This window comes from Lagopus muta, chromosome 4 (genome assembly GCF_023343835.1).
Source record: "Lagopus muta isolate bLagMut1 chromosome 4, bLagMut1 primary, whole genome shotgun sequence".
NCBI lineage: Eukaryota > Metazoa > Chordata > Aves > Galliformes > Phasianidae > Lagopus > Lagopus muta.
The window spans coordinates 2,916,514-2,939,518 of NC_064436.1; the positions used below are offsets into that span (position 1 = coordinate 2,916,514).

The window sequence follows — 23,005 nt, forward strand, 5'->3', positions numbered from 1 at the left end:
TCTGAATTGTATTTGCAAAGCGTGTGGAAATAATACTTGGATTGTTTGTTAAATGAGAAGTATTGTTAATATAACATGAACCACAGGTGGAAATTTCACGTGTGGATAAGAGTATAATTGTGTTTGCTTGCCTGTACTCTTGCAAGAGCCTTGGGCAGCACTCACAGAATGTCTCTGAGGGGCAGATTTTTGATCTGCCATTAATGGAAAGATGTGTCACACCATGCCCAACCTAGAAATTCACCATTACCTACTGTAATTCCCCCTACTTCTGGGGAATTATTGCTTAATTTAGCAAGTACAGAATGAATGTATTTGGGGATTATTAAACTGAAGAATCTTACGCTAATGTTCCTGTAAAGAATTTGCTATTAAAAAACGATTGGTATGAAAGAATCAGAGCCCCATTAGGAATACATCGAAAACTAATGTAGGTATTTCAGGGTTTCCATTTTTGTGAATTCATCCCCAGGGATGTATTAAAACAATGTTAGTATTTAGGGAGGAGCTGGAAAAATTGAGAGAACCTAGATACAGCCTCATATTACCCAGTCTTCCTCTAGCTATCTTCCTTCTGATTATATTCCTGGCCCCTTCTTTCCTCATCATTCATGATTTGAGAGTTGTGTCACAGAACGTAGCACACTGACTAGGCAATCTCTTAATATAGACAGAAGAAAATGCTGGAAGTTGAACATCTATGCGCAAACTGGAGGAAACCACTCTTTCCCACTGGGAACTGAGATCTGTGTGCTTTGCCAAAGTGGTCCTTTGAATCCAGAGAATCCTAACGGTTAGAATACAACTGTGAGTTGAGAGCAAGTGGACTGAAGTTATCTTCTATTAAATAGTATTTGAATCTGGATAACCTAGACCTAGGCATCCTAGATTCAGATAGGGTTGAATTCAATAGACTGAATCTTCTTTACAAGGGAAGGAGCCACTGCAATTCCTTCTGATGAACGTATTCCAACTGACTCTCAAAAAAACAGCATCCAGTAGAAAGCTTTGTGGGTTTCGAGATGCAGAGAAATTAAATTCTTATCTCTACTATCATCGTTGTCCCTACTAAAAAGACATATGTGGATCTACAATGCAGCAAGCACAACTCAATAGGAAGACTGAAGGCTTAAGTTTACAGAAATTTCTATAAAAAGAAAAAGCTTTTTCTCCACAGAAAAATATTGAAGTTGCATAATACACGCTACATTTCAGTCCAGAAGGCTTGACCAGATCTTGGTGATATTTCTGTGCCATCTGAGAAACAAGAAGCAAAGTCTGGGAATGCAGTGAATAACCACAGAAGTTTCCCTGGTTTGAGCAACTTTGTTATGAATCTGAAATGTTCTCAGGAATAGGGCAAAATCTAGCAAAACTAGAGAAATTGCTGCAACACAATCATGTTGTAGCTCCAAGGCTTGAAGCTGCTACAATGGCCCCAGGGAAGGAGTTTAGGGGAGAGAAGATTAGAGCTGACCATGTGAGAAACTTGGTCCACCAGTGAAAGTCATCCAAAGGGCAGGACTTTTCCAGGCTTCTATCGTCATATAGTGACAACTCATACAAACTTTTGGTTGAGGAAATTACCTTGGTCTTCTGAAATACCCACCCAGTACTTAAAATGTGTAATAGCCTGGACACTGAGCTCTACAAGTTATTGTGGTAAAACTAAATGACTATCAGATCACGTTTTTAGATTTACGCTTATGGACTACATTTTTCTCTGGTGATCTGAAGTCACTCCTGACAAGGCACATTTGCATAGCTTTTGGCGTGACTTCTCCCCACTGAAAGGGAAAAATGATTTATTTTTCCTTGCTAATTACAGCATTAACTATACTTAAAATCAAGGAAAGGAAACAGGCTGAAGAACTGGCCCTAAACTACATGTGGAAGGTAGGATGCCAGGAAGCATTGAAACACATGGAAGTTCTGTTTTCTTAAGAAAGGCAGCGACTGTGAATGCTTGAGGACATCTCCACTGGGTGGTAAAGCTGACAGCAGAAAATCAAAGAAATCTTAGTGCTAAGGCAACAGTTTAACAGAAAATATATGTCAGCTCTCCATGCCCAATGCAGATTATCGCTCAGATAAGACTGTGATAGAGGTTAAGAGTTCTTTCCCAGTACAGTGTTGATACTGCAAAGCTTTAATCTGTTGTTCTTTAGCTTTTTGGATCTCTTGCTTCAGAACACAAACACTAACAATTTGACAAAAGCTGTGTTTGCACATTACGTCCACTTTCAATCTAGCATTTCAAGTTCAAGTTTAGACATACGAGCACGCAAAGCAAAATGAAGTGGAAAGCTATGATTTTAATGGGGATTTAATCTCTTTTGTTCTTTGACCTTTTGTGGCTCTCAGAATACATCAACACTTCTGTCGCATGAATTGTCTTGTTGGCATAGAACGTGCTGATGCAGCCAAGCAGGCATTCAAGTGCGATGAGAAGTTTTAAGTTTTTACAGCATTTTGCACTCTATCTAGCAGTAGGTACTCCATGCACTGCCTTGCATGGTATAAATCCTGTGCATCAGCACAGGCCTCAGCTGAGATCCCTTGCACTGTGATCCCTGCAACTGGATGGAGAGAGCCTCAGTTGGAAAGCAACTGTAGGAAGCAGCTGCTCAGTGCATTGGTTCTGGGGGAGCACCAAGCCTACTGAGCATCTTCTCTGTAAAAGGCCAAAGGCAGAATGATACTTGAGCAAGTGCTCAATCAGCATCTCAAAACAAAACCTTTTCAAGTCTGATTATTAAGAAAATAACACGCTGCATTTTTAGTGCATGTAATGGGCATTTTTTACAGCTTAATTGGCGTATTTTATTTCCCCTTTCCTTTTATGCTCCAAAGCCTGTTCAGCTAAGTGGAGCATCTACAGCGTAAGTACTGTTCACCTACAGTGGAAATCTCCTAGGTAAAAGTGTAGAAAAAACTGAGTCACTAGGAAAGGAACCCACCACAGAAGCAATAAGCTGGAGACAGCAGCCTCCATGTGTGGTTAGCTGTGTGATGACAAGTCTTATATTCCCTGAGGCCAGACTCTTCAAAAGAACTGTGCTTCTGGGATTTCTCATCACAGGCTGTATCCCACTCATGCCCTCCTCTCAAAAATTCAGCTATGACTTAATGATACACTCCAAATAAATGAGATTTCCTTCAGGCAGTTGTGAATCCAAGCTGCAATAGCTATTCTGGATAGCAGCAGATATATCAGATGTAATAGGAACATTATATGGAAGAAAAAGCTCTGAAGATAAAAAGAGATTACTTTCGTATTAGGAAGCTAAGAGATAGAACCAGTGCTTCACATCATTGAAGATCACCAAATGAAAAGTAGATGAGTACTTACAGACTATAAAAAAGACCTGCAGCTTGTAAGATTCAAGTGCAATATAAAAGCACGTGTGTCATCTTGGGAGTTTTTCATTTAAGTGCATCAGATCCAGAGGGAGGAGGATAAGTCAAACCTATTGCATGGAGAGAATCAGCGTGATTCAGGAGTATCCTGGGAGTAGAAACCTAGAGAGCTTTCTGAGTTCAGTAGTATTCATGTTATAGGCAGAGACCTGTGCAGGAGAGTTACCAATGTGATGGTGAAAAGAGGGAGCAGAATGAATCTGGGGAGAGATCTGCTACTGCCCTGTGGGTCTGAGCATCAAATCGATGATAAAACGCTTCAGGTTCTTTCCTCACATGGTGAAATTCTTAAGGATAGATCTTGTCATGGTTAGCAGGATAAATTCTTTCATTCTCCTTCAGCACGGTGCTTTCATCAGGCAGCTCTAGCTCCCCTTTCCGTACCATCAGTTCCCATGTTTACTGCAGCTATGCCACAGCTGTCTTCAGAGCACCCTTCAGTCAGTTCTCATTTTCACTTTTTGACTGAATGTTTCTTTCTTCCAGACATCTTGAGGCATGAAAAAAATTACATGGCCAGAAATGACCCTGCCTTAGGAATGTGATATATACACGTCCATCTGAAAATTAAGATGTATGACTTGCTGTTGTTTCGGAATTCCCAGGGCAGAGGAGCTTGCTGGGCTGCCAGCTTTTGCCATCTGTCAGGCATAGTTCTCACACTTCATGAGGCTGGCTTTCACACTGGTGCTATTTTTCTCAACAGTTAATAAATCCTAACCAAATCTCAAAGTGCTTCACATAGCTAGCTGAAGAATACCTCCGATAAGGCGCTCTTGTGGAGCTTAATAGACATCCAAGGAATGCCATGACAGATTTTCAATTGAAGGAAATACAGATAATGCTTCTTGGCAGTGAATTCTGAAACTGTGTGATTAAATAAGTGAATGTACTGCAGAAAGCCAAAAAAGAAAATATTAAAATAGAACTTTTTTTTTTTTTTGAGAAATTCAGCCACCTATTTCAAGATGTGATTTAATTAAGTAATTGAATCTTTACAGCTAGTGCTGAATGCAGATAGTACAGTGCAGCACAGTGGCAAAAAAATATATATATATATCTGGCTTTCATGTGCATTTCTTCAAGAATCACAAAATTTGTGGAACAGCTTATGGAAAACTACCATTAGGTTCTAGAAGATTGCCATCCATTTTCATTTTTTTCTTTCACTGGAGACTGCTTTGTTGAACCATCTTCATATATAGGAACACATGGGATTCCCTTCTGTGTCACACCCATAGGTCATCCAGCAGTACATCTTAGGCTGTGGCAATGTGAGACGAACACATGAGCCAAGGGTCCCTTTCCCTTGGATTGCTCAGAATTCAGAATTGTTGTGTTAGGAATGTTATAGGATTCAGGCTTGCCTAGTCTTTATGAAGCCCATATATAGAGACTTGCTGTTCTCACAAGTCTCTCATGGCATCAAGTTCAAGCAGCCCAGCTCCTGATGTGTAAATAGCTTTATTTTCTCTCTTTGAAAGAGAAACTGGTTTCATTGGGTACTTCACAACTCCTGTATTGCAGGATTTGCTGAAGAATTGCACCTTCTGTGCTCACCCAATTGCTCATCTTCATGATTTTGTAAACCTGAATTACCAATATCTCCAACCTTCTCTTCTCCAAACTAAAGAAATCCGTCTCTCCTTACAAGACAGCCTTTTCAGTCGCTGATCATTTCACTTGCTCCTCTCTACTGACTTTGACTTTTGGAGAAGAGGAGAACAGGCTGCACACACAATCCAAGATGCAGTCTCTCCAAAGTTTAAATAGTGCCCAAGTCTTTATGTAACCAATACTGAAGCTCATCTGCCAGGTTTGACCTATTCCGTCTCATGAGGCTCTTCTAGAGTTCTTCACCATTTGTTGTTGTTCATACACTGTGAAAACTCATTTCTTTAACACTGTCATTTTGAAATACAGTTCAGGTATTTTCTGACAGATCAAGAGGAGAAAGTTCTACACTACTTTAATTATTGATCACACGTGTTTATATTTGGCTAGGTTAGGTCTTCCCATAGAGATACAGGTGGAACAGGTAGACAGACTTCAGCTAAATCTTGTAAATCCTGCTTGGAGCCCACAGATATTAGATTTTACATGCCAGTTCCACATCTGTTCTATATTTAGGGCAACTTTCCATCTTATTTGTTTGTCACTCTCCATAGGTCTCCTTCTGACCTTTGGTTTCAGTCCTCCAGCCTCTGAGAACATTGATTAGTCTAAGCGAACTAAACTGTTTTATCCAGAATGGAGCAACTCAACAAAACCACAGTGAATGTACACAAATGTATTTGAGACTATTTAGCCTGAAGCATGTGGTAACGTGTACAAATAAATAACGTTTCCATAAAACAAATCAAATTACTTTGTGTGGGAAAGAGAATGTTTAAAAATGTTTCTGCATCTTTGTGTTTCTCATTAGTCTCTCTTGGACAAGAAAAATGTAAACTTCAGAGACTGAAAGTTCCTGGGCTACTTTAACTCTGTGTGAGTCTCCGTGCCGCAGAGGTTTCACCATCCTTCTGCTACTCCTGTACTTTCTCACTGTCTATTATAAAGGTTAGCAGTCATTGACGAATGCTTTTCTTCTGGCATCATAAAAGGGCACGGCCTTTTCTGCTCAATGCCTGTGTGAATAGGCATTGTCAGCATGGCTAAAGAATACAGTAACAGCAATGGTGCGGGATCCAGCAGCTCCGCAGCCACAGTGAATCAGCTCAGTTAGTTACAAGTCTCACGAGGAAGCAGCTAGAAAATTTTTCCACAGGAAGAACTTCATAACACTTCTTGGATTGTGTCGTGTCGGATTGTTTCTCTGAAGACACAGTTTCAAGGACACAGCTTTTTTTTAAAAGAGTCTAATGATCCACGTACTTCTTTAATATGCGGTGTAGTTCTGTTACTGCAATTCAGAGATCTGAAAACAAAACGTGATGAACACACCGTTTTATTTTATATATTGGAGGGCATCAGGTGACAACAGCAGCAGTCGAACAATTCACAGTTTGTGATAATGCCTTTAGTGTCACTACAAGAGGACAAACAGGTTGAATGTAAAATGCACAAGTTTCAGATGGAACCTCTGCATCTAATGTAAAAACACCTCAGATTTGATAGCGCTGTTGTCTGGCTGTTTAACTTAGATAGCTGTTTTTCTTTACAATTGTAAATAGAAAACTTTTTACATTGTCCGGATATGTTAGCATGGGAAGAGTTAATGCTTTGAGAACAAAAGATGCTTCCATTATAATGCTTTGTTTAAACTTTGACCTGTATATACCCACAACTGAACTTACACTTTCAAACAGCACAATTCTACACGTAAACAACAAATTGCATACTCACTCTGTGAGTAGAACTGAGCCTTTTATTACAAAAAAGCTAAGGTATATGTAAGTTACATATATTCATATATGTTCTTATTCACATACACAAACGTGCTTTAAAGCATTCCCAGAATTGCTACTGGAAGCTTGTCCCTTAATGTCCCCTAAGCATCTATTTGCACTTTTGAAACTGTGGAATTTATCTTTCTTTTATGTAGTACGTGATAGAATGTATGGGGAAAAAAAAAAGAAAGAGAAAAAGAAAGAGACATTTCTCCCACAGCGCTCCACAAAAGTTTTCATGTTCTCAGCTTCTGAAAAGTCTTAAGATTATAAACTTGCTGGCAAGCTCCTGAGGAATTTCAAGGCATCTGTGCCTGTGCTACTTATTTTAAGCTCCGTCTTCCAATGTTATGAAATCAACGAACCCTCCTGATTTTCTTCGTTACTCCATTTTATGTGGTTCTGGCTTTCAGGGAGATTCAAGAATGACATAATCTTCTTTTCCCACCCACAGATTTTGGACTGTTGCCGTTGGTTACACCCTTCCGAGTAATGCGCAGCAGGAATATTTGTCTGGTCCCATATGCCCTTAAATGGAAGGCAGCCCAGCAGAAATGACTAAAACCTACTTCCTTGGCTCTCAGTTGATCCCTACCATAGGTAGATCAAGGCTTCTTCCTTTTCTTTCTGTCTGTCAGTATTACTTAGGCTTCTGTGCAGGAATGTCAGTCCAAGTTCATGCTGTTTTATAAGGAAATGGACTGATTTCTCAGTACATGTAAGTCCTACTGAGAGGAGAGCACATGTCTTGAATGTAGTAGCAGTGAATAAACAAGCTATACAAAGTGCTTCTTCTGTATTTTTTACTGAAGCATTTACCCAAGTACCCTCAAAAAGTACAGAATTCTTTCTTTTTGAAAGAAGAAAAGAAAATGAGAGAACTGGGCTTGTGTGTACTCATACACACTCTACCAATCATCCCTTGTACCAAACTCAAGCGCAAAGATATATAACAGTATAAACGTCAGGAAGAAAAGACACTTCCTGGAGTTTTGATCAACGTTATTGGATTAGGAGCATTTTGCAGTCCCACTGCCAGCCTCCTCGAGCCTCTCCTGACTGTCTGAAGACAAGAGTGTTGGTAGGACTTGGAAATGGGGCATTTTAATGCAATATAGACAGCAATGCTCCCAGCTACACATAAAATAATACTAAGACATGATTATAAGGTGAGAACATGATGCAGCATACACAGCACACCTCCTAGAGTGTGCTCATACTCAGAATTTCAGAGAAAGAAGTATTCCTTGGCCCTTGGAAAGGGACAGCTTATCCTGTTGTGCATATTCACTCTGAGTTTATCAGTCCCTGCAGGAGTTCTGAGAAGACTTGATATAGACTTCCTTTGAAGCCTAGACATCATTCTGTCCTGCAGATTACCTCTTCTCCAGGCTGAACAAACCCAGTTCTCTCAACCTCTCTTCACAGGAGAGATGCTCCACATCTCTGCGTGTGTTGTCTTAGAACCAGAAGAGGAAAAACTAGGAAAGTTCCAGTCAGGGTTCTTTCATGATCAACTGCAGTGCTGTACGTTTCCTTGGCCCTCTTCGAAGTTCAGTGCAGCTGAGAGTCACATCCTTCATTCTTACCAGTGTGTGATAATCCAATAGAAAAGCATCTAGCAGGAAGAAAACTGATATAGGCTAGAAAAAAGGACAGATTGATTGTAACAGTCATCAGAGTGAAATTTGTGATAAATGCAACAGGAGTACCATGTGAAATGGATCCAGAGGACTATTTCTCTCTCTAGGCTCAGTGAAAATGCAAGCTACACTAATATTTTTGTTTCTGCTATAGAAATTATCTGGCTAATATAACATTTTAAGAAAGGGATAATATGAAAACCCTATAAAATTCTACTTTGGTGTCATTAAAAAGTCCAAGGCACTTAAAAACATGTCCTCTCAAGGCAATTGGTAAGTTCTAGGAAGCTTTTGAGTGTATCTGCCCTTTACTGACAGAATAAAGTAAAAGATTATTTAGATGGCCAAGCTCTTCAAATTTTATTAAGAGTCTTTAACTCTGCCTCCAATTAGATCAATAGATCTTCAATTGTTAATAGATGCTATGATAATAAGGAAGAAAATCTGTTTTAGCTGCAGTGGAATCGCAGTTATTTAAGATAACTTCACCCATCCATATTTACATTTCAGTTTCTAATGAAAAATGTTACACAAGCATTTCCAAGCTTTGCATCCTATATTAGTGGTGTTGTTGGGTTTTTTTCACTATACATGAAGAATAGATGAAAGCATTTAACTTCTGCTATTATCTCATGGTAAAAAAAGGATAGATATTTATTTAGAAAAAAAAAAAAGTAAGAACCTTTCTAAACAGATAGGTAGAAGATATATTTTGGGATAGACTGTAGCAGTTGATATTTTGCTCCTTGAACAGAATATTTTCTGGAATAGATCCAGGCTGAGAATCTAAAGTGCTTGTCCAAGCTTCTCAAACAACCTTACTTATGGGAATATTTGGGCCAAGTCATCAGCTGGAATCAAAATCGTCAGTCTTAATTTAAAACCAGAGCTTGGGTTGCTGGCAAGAGCTAAACAAGCAGCAGAAAGATTTTCAGTTCTGATTTTAACAACGTTTGCGTCACTATTAGATCTGCCTTTTGATAACATTCTAATGAACTGTGTCAAGAATGTTGCAAAAACAAACATTATACTGAATTTAGCAGCATATTTACACGAAGCCAGAGCTAAATTTCTAAAAATGAAATGGTGGTGCTAAAGGAGGAGTCTGTGAGTAACACTCAGTTAATCAATAAGCAGAAATATCAGATGACCCAGTCAGACAACAAACCAACCTGCACTGGAAATAATACATTGTAAAAAATGACTCGTGACAAAGTGTGTTCCACATCAGAAAGGTGAAAACTGTATTTGTCAAATTAATTATTATTGTTAAAGCCATGTTTCCCTCTTTCTGATTCTAAATTTTCCTCGTGTTCAATGGAAATATAGCTTAAAAGAGATAAGTTCAGTCCTCAGATTTCAGAAGACCAAAATAAAACAAAATAATCGTTTGGAAATGTTGGAATTGTGGTGTTCTTAATCAAACAGATGAATTCCTGTATGTTACAGCATGCAGATGTGATGGCAATTTTCACTGATGTACGAAGTGACTAAAATCTCTTCCCATTTAAATCTGCAGTAAAACATTACTGACTTGAATGAGGGAATCCAGACTAATGTGCTGAAAATCTTGTTGCTGATTTTCAAATGGTTTAATAGGAGTGCTCATGGTGCATACTTATTTCTGTATCGTTTGTTGTATTATTTGACATTTTTTATTTCATTGACGACCTAGAAGTGCATTGCGTTGAGCTGCAGCTGATGTTTAAGTGATGCTTTTAAGCCACGTAAGGCTTCTTATTCAAAAATACATTTGGAAGTCTGGAAAAATAAAAGTTAAATAAATCTATGAAATAAATGAATTTTACTCTCGATTTTTGCCCCACACGAGTTATTTTAAGGACTGTCTCTCAGAAGCTCATTCATTCATGGGCAGTATTTTGGCTCCGTGTGCATTTATGTAAGTAAGAAGAATTTTGGACCTCCTTTCTATGACATCAATAAGCTTTTCAATTCCTTTTCTGCCTCCTTGGCTCTCCCAGTATACTTTGTCAAGGAACAAAGACTGAAGCAACTTCTCCCGTAAACGCTGGCTCCTCAGCACTGAAACTGCAGACTCAGGGAATCTGGAGGAGCACAAAGAAAATCATCAGTTTTGCCGTCGCTTTGAATTGCAATATTCACGTTGTGGTTTAGCAATCAGTTCTACGAATACAGACCGTGACTCAGCAAATGAAGTCCACGCATGCCTAATCATACATGAGTTAACTGTATCTTTTACACAAGTAAGATTACTCACACATTTTTAGACACATCCTGTAAGTCGTTACACACTTCTTGGGCTGCTGCTATTTATTCCAGTAACTTAGCGTCCCTTGCTTTTTGATTATGATATGGCAACTCATTTGACAAAATTATTAACTTAAAGCTTACTCATTGATTCCTTGCAGTATTTTGAAGTCGAGATTGTCCTCACTTCTGTCAAAGAAACCTTTATTGGCTATGAAGGCCAAGTGCCTTTGATCGTGCCTTCTCTGCACTATGTGCGTCAAGTCAACGGCATCCTGATCGCTGCATCTCAGAGCCAGTCCTTGCTGCACACAGGAATCCTCCTTCAGAGGTTTGAATCCACAGCAGTGTCTGTCTAGCCGGTTATAGATCTAAAACCAAGCACAGCAGAGCGCTGAGTGAGAACAGCATCAAAGTATTTGGGGCATGGTGCCACTGTCAGACATTGCTCACTAGCACAGCTGGCAAGAGAACAAGCCCAGAAGAAGCATAATTAAAGGCAGCACTGAAATGGCATTAACGACCTGGTCCACAGATTTCTCATACTGTTAAAAGCAATTTGCTAGACTGTGTATTGTATCCGTTTTATAGCCATGATTTGTTATGTCAGTAGAAATTCTTTGAAAATAATGGAACAATGCCACTTTGTAACTAGAATAACAATTGGGGAGTTTTTACCAAAGGCTGTAGGGTTTTTTTTACGTGTCGTCTGTGGGAGCACAATAGAAATAGCATAGCCTGAGAGACACAAAAGGCCTCAATTTTCTATCAGACATGCAAATTTTTTGTTCTTTTTAAAGATGGGTAAGGGGCAGAAGGCACCAAATGCAGGAATGAAGAGGAGATTTGTAACCACAGAGAAGCCTCTGCAAGCTGCCCTGTGATGCATACTTTAATGACATCAAGGTCTGGACTGTTGTTTCCCATGGGAACACTCACTCAGTCATCACACAGCACTTAGCTGGAGGAATACATCTGGTCTAACTATAGCAGTGTAAATGCTAAGCATCTCTCCTGAGCTAGTCATTTCTGGTCCTCACGTAAACAATGACAAGAACTAAGCACTCCCTGAGCAAAGGATGCCATTTTAGGCTAACTGTTGAGCATGGAAAGATACATCACGCTTCACAGGTACTCCTATTTCCTGCTGATTAGATAACAGTATTGCCTGAACCCTGAGTGCACGACTGGCCTTAATTGCCTTAAACAGTCTCACCTGGAACCTTCACACATTGCCCATGGGCCCAGGAGCCCTATTTAAGCTCAGGCTCAGCACTTCAGTCCTCTTTTTGGCCTTGCTGGAGGTGCATGTGCTTCTTGTCCTGTTACTTGGTGTTACTGGGTAGCTGCATAGGGGTTCTGGCTTGATGACCCTGTGCCATGTGCTAAACACTGCCAGGCCTGCTTTGTGGTTGCCCTCGACTCCAGCCTTGGTTTCTCCTGGGGACTAATCCTATTCTTACTCATAGGTGTTTTGGGAGCAGGAGTGAGGTAAGATGCATTTAGACTTCATGAATAAACTAACTGATAGTAATTCTTTTTTTCTGCCCTTCTTGTTCACTATATAGTGTTAACCTTTAAAACTGCTCTAGGCGTGAAAATAATACTGCTCATGTAAGCACAAAGCCTTCTAAAATTACTCTTATTTTTTGGCACCTCAGTGAAATGAAGTACTGTGACTTCTGATGGAGAACTGGTAAATGTTTGAAAGGTCTCCTGTTATTGTTCATCAAATGAAAGCCTGAGAGCTCTTTTTTCGTCTGAAGCATGTAGCACTGCTGCCACTGGTCTTGGTTGGGAGTGTTTATTGTCAACTGAGAAAGTCCTGGGAGAAGAACTAGATTTCTTCCTCTCTTTTCTGCTGCGCAGCATTGAGCAGGAACAAAAGACTGTTGCTTGCAGCATCCTACCTCATTTCCCATAGAATTCATTGTCCAAAAGTGAAGGAGCAGCTTCAAGATTTGTCTTGTACATAACCCTATTTCATCCTCACTGCATTTCATTGCGTGTGTTAAATAGACAAGTAGATTGTGTTCTTACAGATAGCCTTCTGCATGCACTGCAACATTACAGCGTTAAAACAGAGCAAGGTGATACTCTGGAACTGATATTGGAACCTCAACAGCTTGCTACTGATTTTTGATATATATTTATGTATGCACAAGAAAATTGAAGAAGTCATTTTTATTTTTTGTGTCCTTACTCCACCTGAGTTCTTGAAAAAGGCAAGCAAAGGCCAAAAACAAGCATTTGTCAGCCTGCTCCTGTGGTTTACAGTATTTGAATCCAGAGATTAGGAACCTCTTTAAGAGCACCGAAGGCATTTCTTTGATAGAATTATGTTTAACCTTTCACTGTAGTACTAAATGATTTATGCAGCACTTTTTTACAGCAGTGTTCTGTAGTTTACCAGACTAGGCTTTAGACTATTAAGGCTTTTTTTTTTCCTGAACCAATTTAAGATTATTATATCTGATGGCCTCTTTAACTATCTTCAACAGTCTCAGACCATCATGGTGCTTATGCCCCTCAAGTTCTGAGATGTTAGACTATCTCCATAGCACAGCCCCTGTAAGCACATTACACAGGTACCTCAGTTCTTCAAATTCCCTTTCTATTTTCTGAATTATTCATTCTTATTCAATCTTATATGCACACAGGATAAAAATTCCATCTTAGAATAGAATGGCTTTTTTTTAACTGACCTCTCCTTCTAGAAAACAGGAATTCCCTTAAGAAGTTTAAAAACTTGTCCTAGAAGATCTTAAAATTAAAGAACAGCACAGAATTTTTAAACTGTTCAACAAGAAAACATTGGCATGAGAAAATTAACTGATGTATTCTGCTTTATTTCTGTTTGGGGTATATTGTGTTATGTTTAGAACCAAAATAATCCACGTGTGACTTTATGCTACTTTCTAAGAGTTTCTTGCTCGTAGTAGAACTAAAGATGGATTCTTTAAACAACCAACAATATATTTTCAGAGGAAAATTTCATGCTCTGTTTAACAAGACTGCAGAAATGCAAGCATAGGAAGCATTTGTTAATCCTATAACAGACTTGAGAAGGGCAGAGATAGGCTATTCATAAGGCAGAATGACTCTTATATTTCAAGAAATGAAACTCTATTAAAAAGTTGAATGATATGAGCGCTCAATCACAGTGCATAAAACGAGTGCTAAATTCAATTTTAAATACCAATAGCTTTATAGACGTCAGTAATTGCTGCAGGAGGCAGGCAGAGACAATTGGAAGCAATGCTAAGCGAGGTATAAAATCAGCTGCCAGCCATATATAGTTAGTTCAGCTCAGTCCTTATTAATAGAGAGAGTGTATTAATGTCCTGCTGCGTAACTGTATTCACATCATGATACCACAGGACAAAGCTCTAGTGTGGTGCTGCTTGGAAAGCAAATGCTGATGTGCAATACCTAACTGAAAAACAGCAGCTATGGTCATTAAGTCTAAACATTAAATCAATGGTAAATTTGTAGAAAGTCAGGAAATTTACTTCTACAGCTCTTGTCTTGACCCCAATTTCACCTAACCAAAGCTAAGCAGCTGAACCCTTTCTTATCATAAGTGTTTTACAGCTGTGAACACTATCAAGAGCCATGTGCAGAGAAACACTGCCTGCCTCAGAGGTGAAGTAATACAAAACATCTCTGAGTGGGTCAGCCTGGTTTCTGATCTTTCCTTGACTACGAGTCATTTTGGACATTTTAATCAAATGTAACCAGGAGCAAGTTCAGATTGTGCATTTTTAAAAAAAAAAGAATTTTCTAAGATCCCACGTGTGTTTCTGTGATTTTTGAGGCAGATATGTGTTCATTAAATGTCGTACCTGCAGAAGAAAATCGAAGACTGCCATCTTGGACCACTCATGGTGATGGATTTCAGTGCAGCCCCACTCATCTTTGGGAACTTTACCATTCTGCCAGCATTTCCGCTTCAGTAGTTGCTGATATTTTCCCCAGGTTAATCTCACTGAAGAGTGAGTATTGTTATCGGTCGGACTCAGGGAAGAATCCCACAGAATAACAGGGCAGGCTTGACCAGCTGAAAAAGGAGAAATAGGTTGTAGTTATGCTGGGATGCTGTCAGACTGACTTTAGACATTGCCTAAGCATCCACGATCACAGTGTTTTACAGATGTGGCAGAAAAAATGTTGCCACAGGCTAATGACTGAACATCCTTTGGTTTACGTGGTCTTAATCCGCATCTAAAACCAGACACCAAAAGAATGGAAGAAGCACAGACAGATGCCTTCAGTGTACAGAAGGCTGTTTTTTCCACTTGGAGGAGATTAACATAGTAAGTCATACACTAAACCAAAGTATTACGAAGTGCACAGGTAGATTAATACCCTAATGCTGCTGTGAACCAACGGTGACGTTTCTGCAGTGAACTGATGATGATTTACAAGAGCTTGAAAACTTCTCTCAAAGTGCATTTTCCCATATAATGGGCATAAAAAGATTATAAATCCTATACTCAAAGTGGATTTATTCTGTTATTTTTAGTATTGTGGGCTTATAATGTATGATTTCACAGTCCTGAAGTGATGTATGAGAATACTTTAGTGTTAGCTTAGCATGAATAAACACCTTGACAATTTTATTATATTTTTTTCAGAGACTGATAGAACATGAGAGCTGCTTTGTATAGCAACTATTTTGACTTTTTTTCCCTATATTGAGAGTGTTCCACTTTCCTTTGAAATCACTAAGTCGAGTGTATTAGCACTGCTGAATCCAAGTTTCATAATATTTAGTGGGAAGAAACCACTGAAAAAGTTTAAAATAAGCTAAGAGATTTTTCACCCCATATCTAATAACAGGCATGTGTGTCCTCTAAGGAAAATTGGACAGTTTCACTGCCAATGCAATGCTCCTGTTGCTGCCTTAAACAGTCAAGGACCAAGAACTGACTGTGGTTTATTAAAACTTTAAAATAAAATCTTGTTTTTCAGGAAGACCGAAATATGATGCCTTGTTACAGAGAATGGGAATCACTTGATTGCAAGCCAGTTATTTACTAGCAGGTGTTGAGATGTGTGCAAAGATCTAGAATTCATTTATATCCAACCTGAAGGTCTTAAACCTACATGCCAAACGTGCAATTCATGCAGTCTAAACTATCTGTCCTCTGTATGTACTTGGACATAAAGATGTATCTGAAAAGAAGCTCTCCTTTCCTCATGCAGGCAACGTGCTCCATGGCACCTTCTTCAGAGGCAACCTGGATTGATGTCAGAACAGCGAGGTAGAAGGTGCCAATGTGAATCCTCCATCTGTAAGCAGTGAGGATGGTTGATGGATCTCCACACAGCACCTTCTTCTGACTGATCACAGTAAGTAAGAAATTTTCTGTGCCAGTAATTAGCAGTGAATTATATGTCGAGATCCACCACTGTACTGCCAACAAAATAGAAGTGCACCAAAAGTAATGACTCCTATTTTACTGTGTTGGTCCATGATGCCAGAGGAGGATGTTGGTGGTACAGCAGTAGAACCTTCCCACCAATATTCCTTTATATTCTGTTGCCATGTGACAGATGGCAACAGAGGGGCAGTCTAACAAAGTGGCATCTGATGTGGAAGTGCATATATAGCACAGGTGTGCCACTGAATTCCTCCATGTGGGAAAAACAGCATCCACTGACATTTATCAGTGCTTGCTGAACACTCAGGAGATTAACAGTGGATGTGAGCATGGTGAGGGCTGGATGGTGTGCTTCAGCAATGGTGACTGTGGGTCACCTCTGCTGGTAAGATTTTGTTGAGTGCAACATGCAGGCTCCTGTTCATCGCCATTGAAAACACACAGCTAGTGATGGTGACTGTTGAAAAAGAGAGCTTTGGAGCTGAGAATTTGTTCTATCAAGTAATGGTGTTGTGCTCTTTGTATCTGTTGTAGTGTCCATGGAAATAAATAGGAGGCATTACTTTTGGAATGATTTAGGATGTTAGACTCCATGCACAATCATGTCCCAGTGTCTGCTCCAGTAAGAGAGACTAAGTAGAGAAAAATAAACTCTTTTCCACCACCAGAATGTACTTGATCTTCTCTATGCCATAACATATGCATACAAGGTAGTCCTCAACTCAAGGCAAATTGTGGCTCTTTAACTCCCCTCCTTGATTAGATCCTTGATTTGTCCTTTTTGAACCCAAAAAGTGCCCTTTTACTACGATCAGCATCACGCATCAGCATGTTTCCTTTGATGGGAGAGGAACAGTGCTGAGCACTCCCGTAAAATCAAGCTCCTTTTCTACTGAGATGCCTGAATGAGTGTTTAGGAGTTTAATTTCCTAATTCCTAGCCATTTCCCAACCTCCCTCACTCTGTCTCCATCACTGATATTGTAGATACTTAAGTCAGGTCAGCCATCAGCTAAGCCTCTTTTCCAAGGCTGCTGGAGAAGGTCTATAAAAGCATTGCAAAATGGCACACATGCAAAAAAAAAATATATATATAGTCAAAAAACCAGCTTCCTTCAGGATCAAATCTGATCTGTTTTTGGACCTTTGTCAGCAGCTTAAATAAGCAACTTGCAACTTTTTCAACAAATCAAATATGTAAACCGCCTTCTAACAAAACAAACATCTCCTTTCTACTCAAAGGGGGCATGATAAACAATGGTAGTATTAATAATAGTATTATTATTGTATATATTATATAATATAAAATTATATATACAATATTAACAATAGTGATATACATAATAGTGATATACTTGAATAATATCTTAGTTTCCAATATGATTAAAAAAAAAAAAATTAAAGAGCAAGGTTAAATACAGGAAATGTTTGCATTCCAGAGGAAATGAGAGTAGAAAAGATGAGCCAAAATAAAATGTTTCAACTCTGTAATCTAAATTGAATTATGGGAATACAAAACAGCAGCTTCGGTAAAGAGCAGCAACTTAAATTTTTGACACTAGCAGGAAAACACAAATTTGCTGAATTAAAGCAGATAAGGGGATGATTCACAGCTGTATGACTTGGCATGAACCCATGGAGATCGGCAGTTCTTCTGATTCAAACCTCCTGAGGATGGGGCTAGAGTTAACAGAGCAGTGGATAGCAAGGCCCAACCAAGAGCACCCAGTCTGATACAGCCAGACCTGAGGAGGTCCAGCACACTTCAGAATAAGTCCATTTGTCCTGGGTGGGCCTGTTCCCTAATCAGTTTTATATAGTAACACAAAGGGTTGCTGTTTTTCTGTTGCTGCAGCTGCACTGTGGCTCTAATTACCAAGAATGCCATGGTTGCCTGTTACTGAAGGACCTAAGGACTGAAAAAACTCCTGAGAAATTCACAGAGAAGGAAATACTAAGAGGGAGACAGGGAAACTTACTCGAAGCAGATTAACTTCATTTTCTTTTCACCTGCTGCTTTAGATCCATTTAACTAGTTGGCTACCTGAAGATGAAATGAGCTGGAAAACTGCATGAAATAGGCTTTCAGAATTTGTACTGGAATCTGCTTCCCAATAATCTGTGTGGATTTTTCCAGCATCAAAATATTTCTACAAATTGATTTGGTCCTTAGAAGGTTCAGCTGCGGGGAATCCAAAGCTGAATACAGAAACCCCAGGTCACCACATTTGGCTGCCCCAAGGTACTCAGACCACTCTGTTCACAGTTAAGCAATGTAGCACTGCTTGGCTTCTTCTACATCAGATATTATCTCAGAGATCCACGTGCTGTGTCACTTTAAAATTGGACTGCATGCTGCTTCACCACACAGATGCTCTTGCTAATGTTATTCTTCTACCTTGTCTGCTAACTTACAGCAGACTAACTTTCAAAGAAAATACTTTTGAAGGTACCCAAGAGACCTTCAATAAGAAAGCAGGTATTTCAGGAGGTGCTTGGAGTCCTTTTCAAACTCATCACTGTTAGCTGCAATGCAGTGCGGTTTACTGCTGTCACATTTAAAAGGAACAGTTTAGTTTGCCCACGTAACTTGGCATGGAAAGCTGAGGGAGTCTTTACCTGCTGTTGTGCAACTTTTGGTGGAATGACAAATGCAGGCTGATAGTGTAAGGTACAGTGGTGAAAAACCTATGGCTCTACTCATCATCCTGTAGAGGCCAGCAAAGCAAAACAAGTATTCCCAGTGAGCTATCTGTCTCATGAGTTATTCACCTATTTGCACTTAACTAGCCATGAAAAGTATTAGTCAAAGGAAGATCTTCTGGCACATTTCAGGAACAAAAAGCAGTTCTGGGCAAACAGTTGGCTCAGTCTCAGCTAACAGAGGTTCCACTGAATTGAATATACATGTGCGTAGTCTTCTCACAGGATCAAACATATTTAGCCAAATTTACCATAGAAAACTGTGGGTTAGAGAGTGGTTGTCAGCATGCTCAGGCCTTAGGCAAAGAGATGTAACAAAACTGTGCAGTTTTGTGTGTGTGTTACGTGAGGAAGGCTGAGTAAGAGCTCAGCATTATGGTAAGGTCCAAGGGACCCAATTCTCTCCGTTTGGCAATCAGCTGCAGGAAAGGAGCAAAGCCCTCCAGCTGTTATCGCTTCATCTGTGGCTCGGGGCACAGCAAACCCTGGCAGCTGCTGAGCTGGAATCTGTGCTGACGACCATACTTGGCTTGTATGGATTAAAGTTGGTCTGTGACTAAGATGTGCTACATAGCAAGAACACTTAAGGCTCTTCTGTTCTTCAGATTAGGATTATGAAATAATGAAGGCTCTCCATCCTGAGGTATGCCAGAACTTATACACACAAAGGGCCATTCTCTGCTTTCTTCCACTGCACCTGGAGTTTTATAGTTCTTGCTGTTTTACAGACAAATCATTTGTTTATAGGTGTCTTGGAGCTCACAATGTGTTCATGCTATGTAGATAGCAATAGGAGTAATGAGTATCTACTTGTGTATGCCCAGAATTGTGCTCACTGCCTGTAACTTGAAAGGGCTTTGCCCACTTGTACACCCCAGGATATTTACATTAGGCCACTTAATTACAAAAATGAGAGAGTTATCATACCTGATTTGTCTATGCATGATGAAAAAATAACATAACCTTCCCCAAAAAAGTTTTAGTTAACATCTAGGAGGGTTCACAATTAACTAAGAAATGAGAGGGCTATGAACAGAGAACTTGCATACAGTCTTTTGCTAGACTTTTAAAGAAAAACCCACCAGTGAGGGAACTGTGGGAATAAAGGAAACGCAATCTGTGTATGGGTTTATATGTGATTCTTTGAAACTGCTTGCGACAAAATGGAAGGCAGTTTTGAAAAGCCCGTTTTTTAAGATTTTACTGCTACATCAAACACGTCCTGTTGCATCACATCACAAGTGAGGCAAGCTAAAGGGATGTGTCATGGGGAGAGAGATGTCAGTTCAGAAATTGTGTACGTTTGTTCACAGTCTCTAATCATGTAGCACTCTCTTTGTCATGTGAACAACCATGAATAACACAAGCTAGCCTGTAATAATCTTAGGAGTGCCCACCTCATCTTAAATGCATGCAAGCTACAGAAATGAGCTCCCTAATTGTTCACATTGTTTTTAAGAACACAGTTTTGTTAATTCTGTCAACGTGAAGATGGTTTCAAGATTATGCCAAATATAAGCATGCAAATAGTAGTGAGCTTAAGTACATATGAGGCATCTGAGCACCAGAATATTTTGAGGCTAAAGAAATGGAGAGACAAGGTACAGTAACTGTTCCAAATCCTCCATTCGCTCTTTGGCTGGAAAAAATGAAGTGGGACCAAAATAATGTTATTTCTCTTCTCATCACCTAGCAACACTCTTGCTATAGGAACATAGCCAGCTATGTGGAAAGGAAAATAAAAGACAGCAGAATGACTCTGTCTGTCCCAGACAGTCCAAAACATACTGTAAGGTGACAGACGCCGTGCAACACAGTGTGCAATTAGCCTAATGGCCGTTCACAGAGACTTGCAGTCTGTCATCTCTGCAGCCGCGCTGTGCAGAATTCCTCAAGCTGAACTACCTTAATTCCTCATGACAGCTCTATAGCGACGAATCTTGTGCCTAAAAATAAACTGGGCATAATGTATCTTCCATGCCCTGCAAGTATGAATAATATTCAGAAGCCACTGAACTGTTATTCCTAGAGATTCATTCACATTGTTGTACAGGCTGCCAAAAGGGACGTTTACAAAGCAGGAACAAATCAGAGATCACTAGGTCCTCTTCCTGCTATCAGATTTTAGAAAGCCATTCCTGTGTTACTTGTTTCTTTTTTTTTTAAGACAGGCTGAAATAGAAATATTTCCTTTAAGCTAATTTCAGCAGTAAGAAATGAACAGCGAAGACAAATAGCCAGCCACTTTAGCAATGATTCACTAAAATGCAACGTAGTCCTTTTGGGCTGTGATTTGTGACTGAACAAAAATAGCAATTAGGCTGCAGACGTTTAATAAGTAGCTATCTTAGATGTAGACTTCTAACTTGCATTGCATGTCTGAATCTATCTTTAATTTCTCTATGGGATAGCAAGCCAAAGTTTTCATTGAAAACTGTTCAAACCACTGGTGTAAACAGGCATATTGCAACAATTCCTGCAAGTATTTCTCTGTCTAGATAATATATAATATGTAACGAGCCTCAAAACATCAAGCAGGATTCAATGAGACATAGTAGTTTTTTAAGTATGAGGGGAGAGAGGATAATATTAAAAAATAAGTAGTGCCCAGAGGCATTAGTAGCATGCAAGTAGCATCAAGCTTCTTCAGGAAGTCCTCCTACCTTTTTAAGTAGGTTGTTACCTGACAAAATACAAAGCCTTTAGCCTACCACCTGTTTGACAGATGAATTCTTGTGTTCCCTTCCAATAATATTTTATTAAAGTCAAATCTAAGAGATGAAAAAAAATAAAAGGCAAATATCCAGTGAATCAGAAGGAACCTTTTGGAATTTCTTTAGTCAGTCTGTACAATCCCATGCGACATACATGTGACTCTCTCTTTTTTATCATTACTAATTTTTTGTCCTGGACAGTGAATCATTAGTGCTCTCAGCAACTCAACTGGTTTTGTATTTATTCTAAATTTGGAAGTACTGCACCATTTGGACAGCACGATTACCTGACAGAAACTACAGACACGTCAGCTTTACACCCTTCTAACAGTGGGATTAGTTCTCGGGCTAGCTGCTGTCCTGTGGTTAATGTGGGATGGGGGAGCTGAAAGTCATAGGAATGCATTACCTTGGAAGAACGCCGATTTCCTGCTCACAGAAGGTAAGCTCCTGTTGAGCCCCAAGATCCTATCCAAGTGAAAGGCAAACACTTCACTCATGTCAAGGGGTCTTTTGATGATGCCGCAGTGCCCCTGATTACAGGCAGTTCCTGTGGTGCTGGGACCCCTCTCAAACACTACCAGGACAGCTTTATGAGAAGGTAGTTCTTGGATGCTCTCTATCCGAGAGTCTGCCAACATACGCATGCTTAGAATGTCTTCTTTGCTCAGCCACGAGGGAGAGCTCTCGCTGTAAATCCTGATGTTACTTTCTTCAGCCTGAGGCTGTGCCTTAATCCTCCCAGAAATTCCCCCAGGTCTCTGGTGTCCCCTTTCCCTGACTGCCATTTCTTTATGCTGGAGTATATCCAGTTGGTGGTTTTTTGCCTCCAGAGCTGTTGCTGCTCCTATGGCACCCACAGCGTGAATGTCCCTCCCTGGCTGCTGGAAGAAGATCTCTTTTTGGCCAGTGAAAGCGGCTTTTGGAAAGTGCTGCCCATAGGACAGTGGGACTGCATGCTTCTTCCTGCTCTTTGGCTTCACTGTGCCTCGGATATTGGCAGGCTTGCTGCGCTTGGACCGTAGGGTGATATAAACCACGTTAGGTGGCACCAAGGTCCCATTGCCATCCAGATTGGGTTCCTGGAAGCTGGGTGGTGACAGGGTGCTGTCCAGTGGGATGCCCAGAAAAGAAGTTTGCGCTGCATCCTGGAGACTCCTGGAACTGATCGTTTCATATCCTTTGTGCTGGGGTAAAACGTGGCCCACTTGACTGACGAGGAATCCCAGGTAGATCACACACGCAGTGCCCAACAGCAGATTCCTCCTTGTCCTCAGGCGCCTGCAAGTCCACAGCCTCAGTGTCCGTGGGGAGCACAGGCGGCAAATAAACAAGTTTTTTATTTTACCTGGCTGATCAAAGAAGGTCATTTCTCTAGTGAATCTGCATGATGAAAACAGCATACAGTCTTCTGTACACTCCAGCCAGGATGCTGATGCATGATTTCCCTTCTCTGTTTTCTATTTCTCCTTTTCCAGAAAGCTTCCTGCATGGGTGATGGACAGAGACTATGGATAT

At 40.0% G+C, this 23,005-nt stretch overlaps 1 protein-coding gene and 1 long non-coding RNA gene across 2 annotated transcripts in view; one reads left to right on the forward strand and one right to left on the reverse strand.

The window, feature by feature from the left end:
- The window catches only part of LOC125691728 (uncharacterized), a 33,718-nt gene extending 28,335 nt beyond the window's left edge, over positions 1-5,383 (forward strand). Inside the window, exon 3 of the long non-coding RNA XR_007376229.1 lies at positions 671-5,383. This is a non-coding gene — a long non-coding RNA (uncharacterized LOC125691728). The remainder of the gene's footprint in view (positions 1-670) is intronic.
- A 1,389-nt stretch (positions 5,384-6,772) lies between these two features.
- GASK1B (golgi associated kinase 1B) lies at positions 6,773-22,966 on the reverse strand. Its single transcript, XM_048941383.1, has 4 exons — positions 21,897-22,966; positions 14,530-14,744; positions 10,829-11,055; positions 6,773-10,521 (listed from the first exon to the last, which is right to left on the reverse strand). Exons 1-4 carry the CDS (start codon positions 22,888-22,890, stop codon positions 10,314-10,316), a joined length of 1,644 nt encoding a protein of 547 aa, XP_048797340.1. The 5' UTR covers positions 22,891-22,966; the 3' UTR covers positions 6,773-10,313.
- Positions 22,967-23,005: the final 39 nt, after the last annotated feature.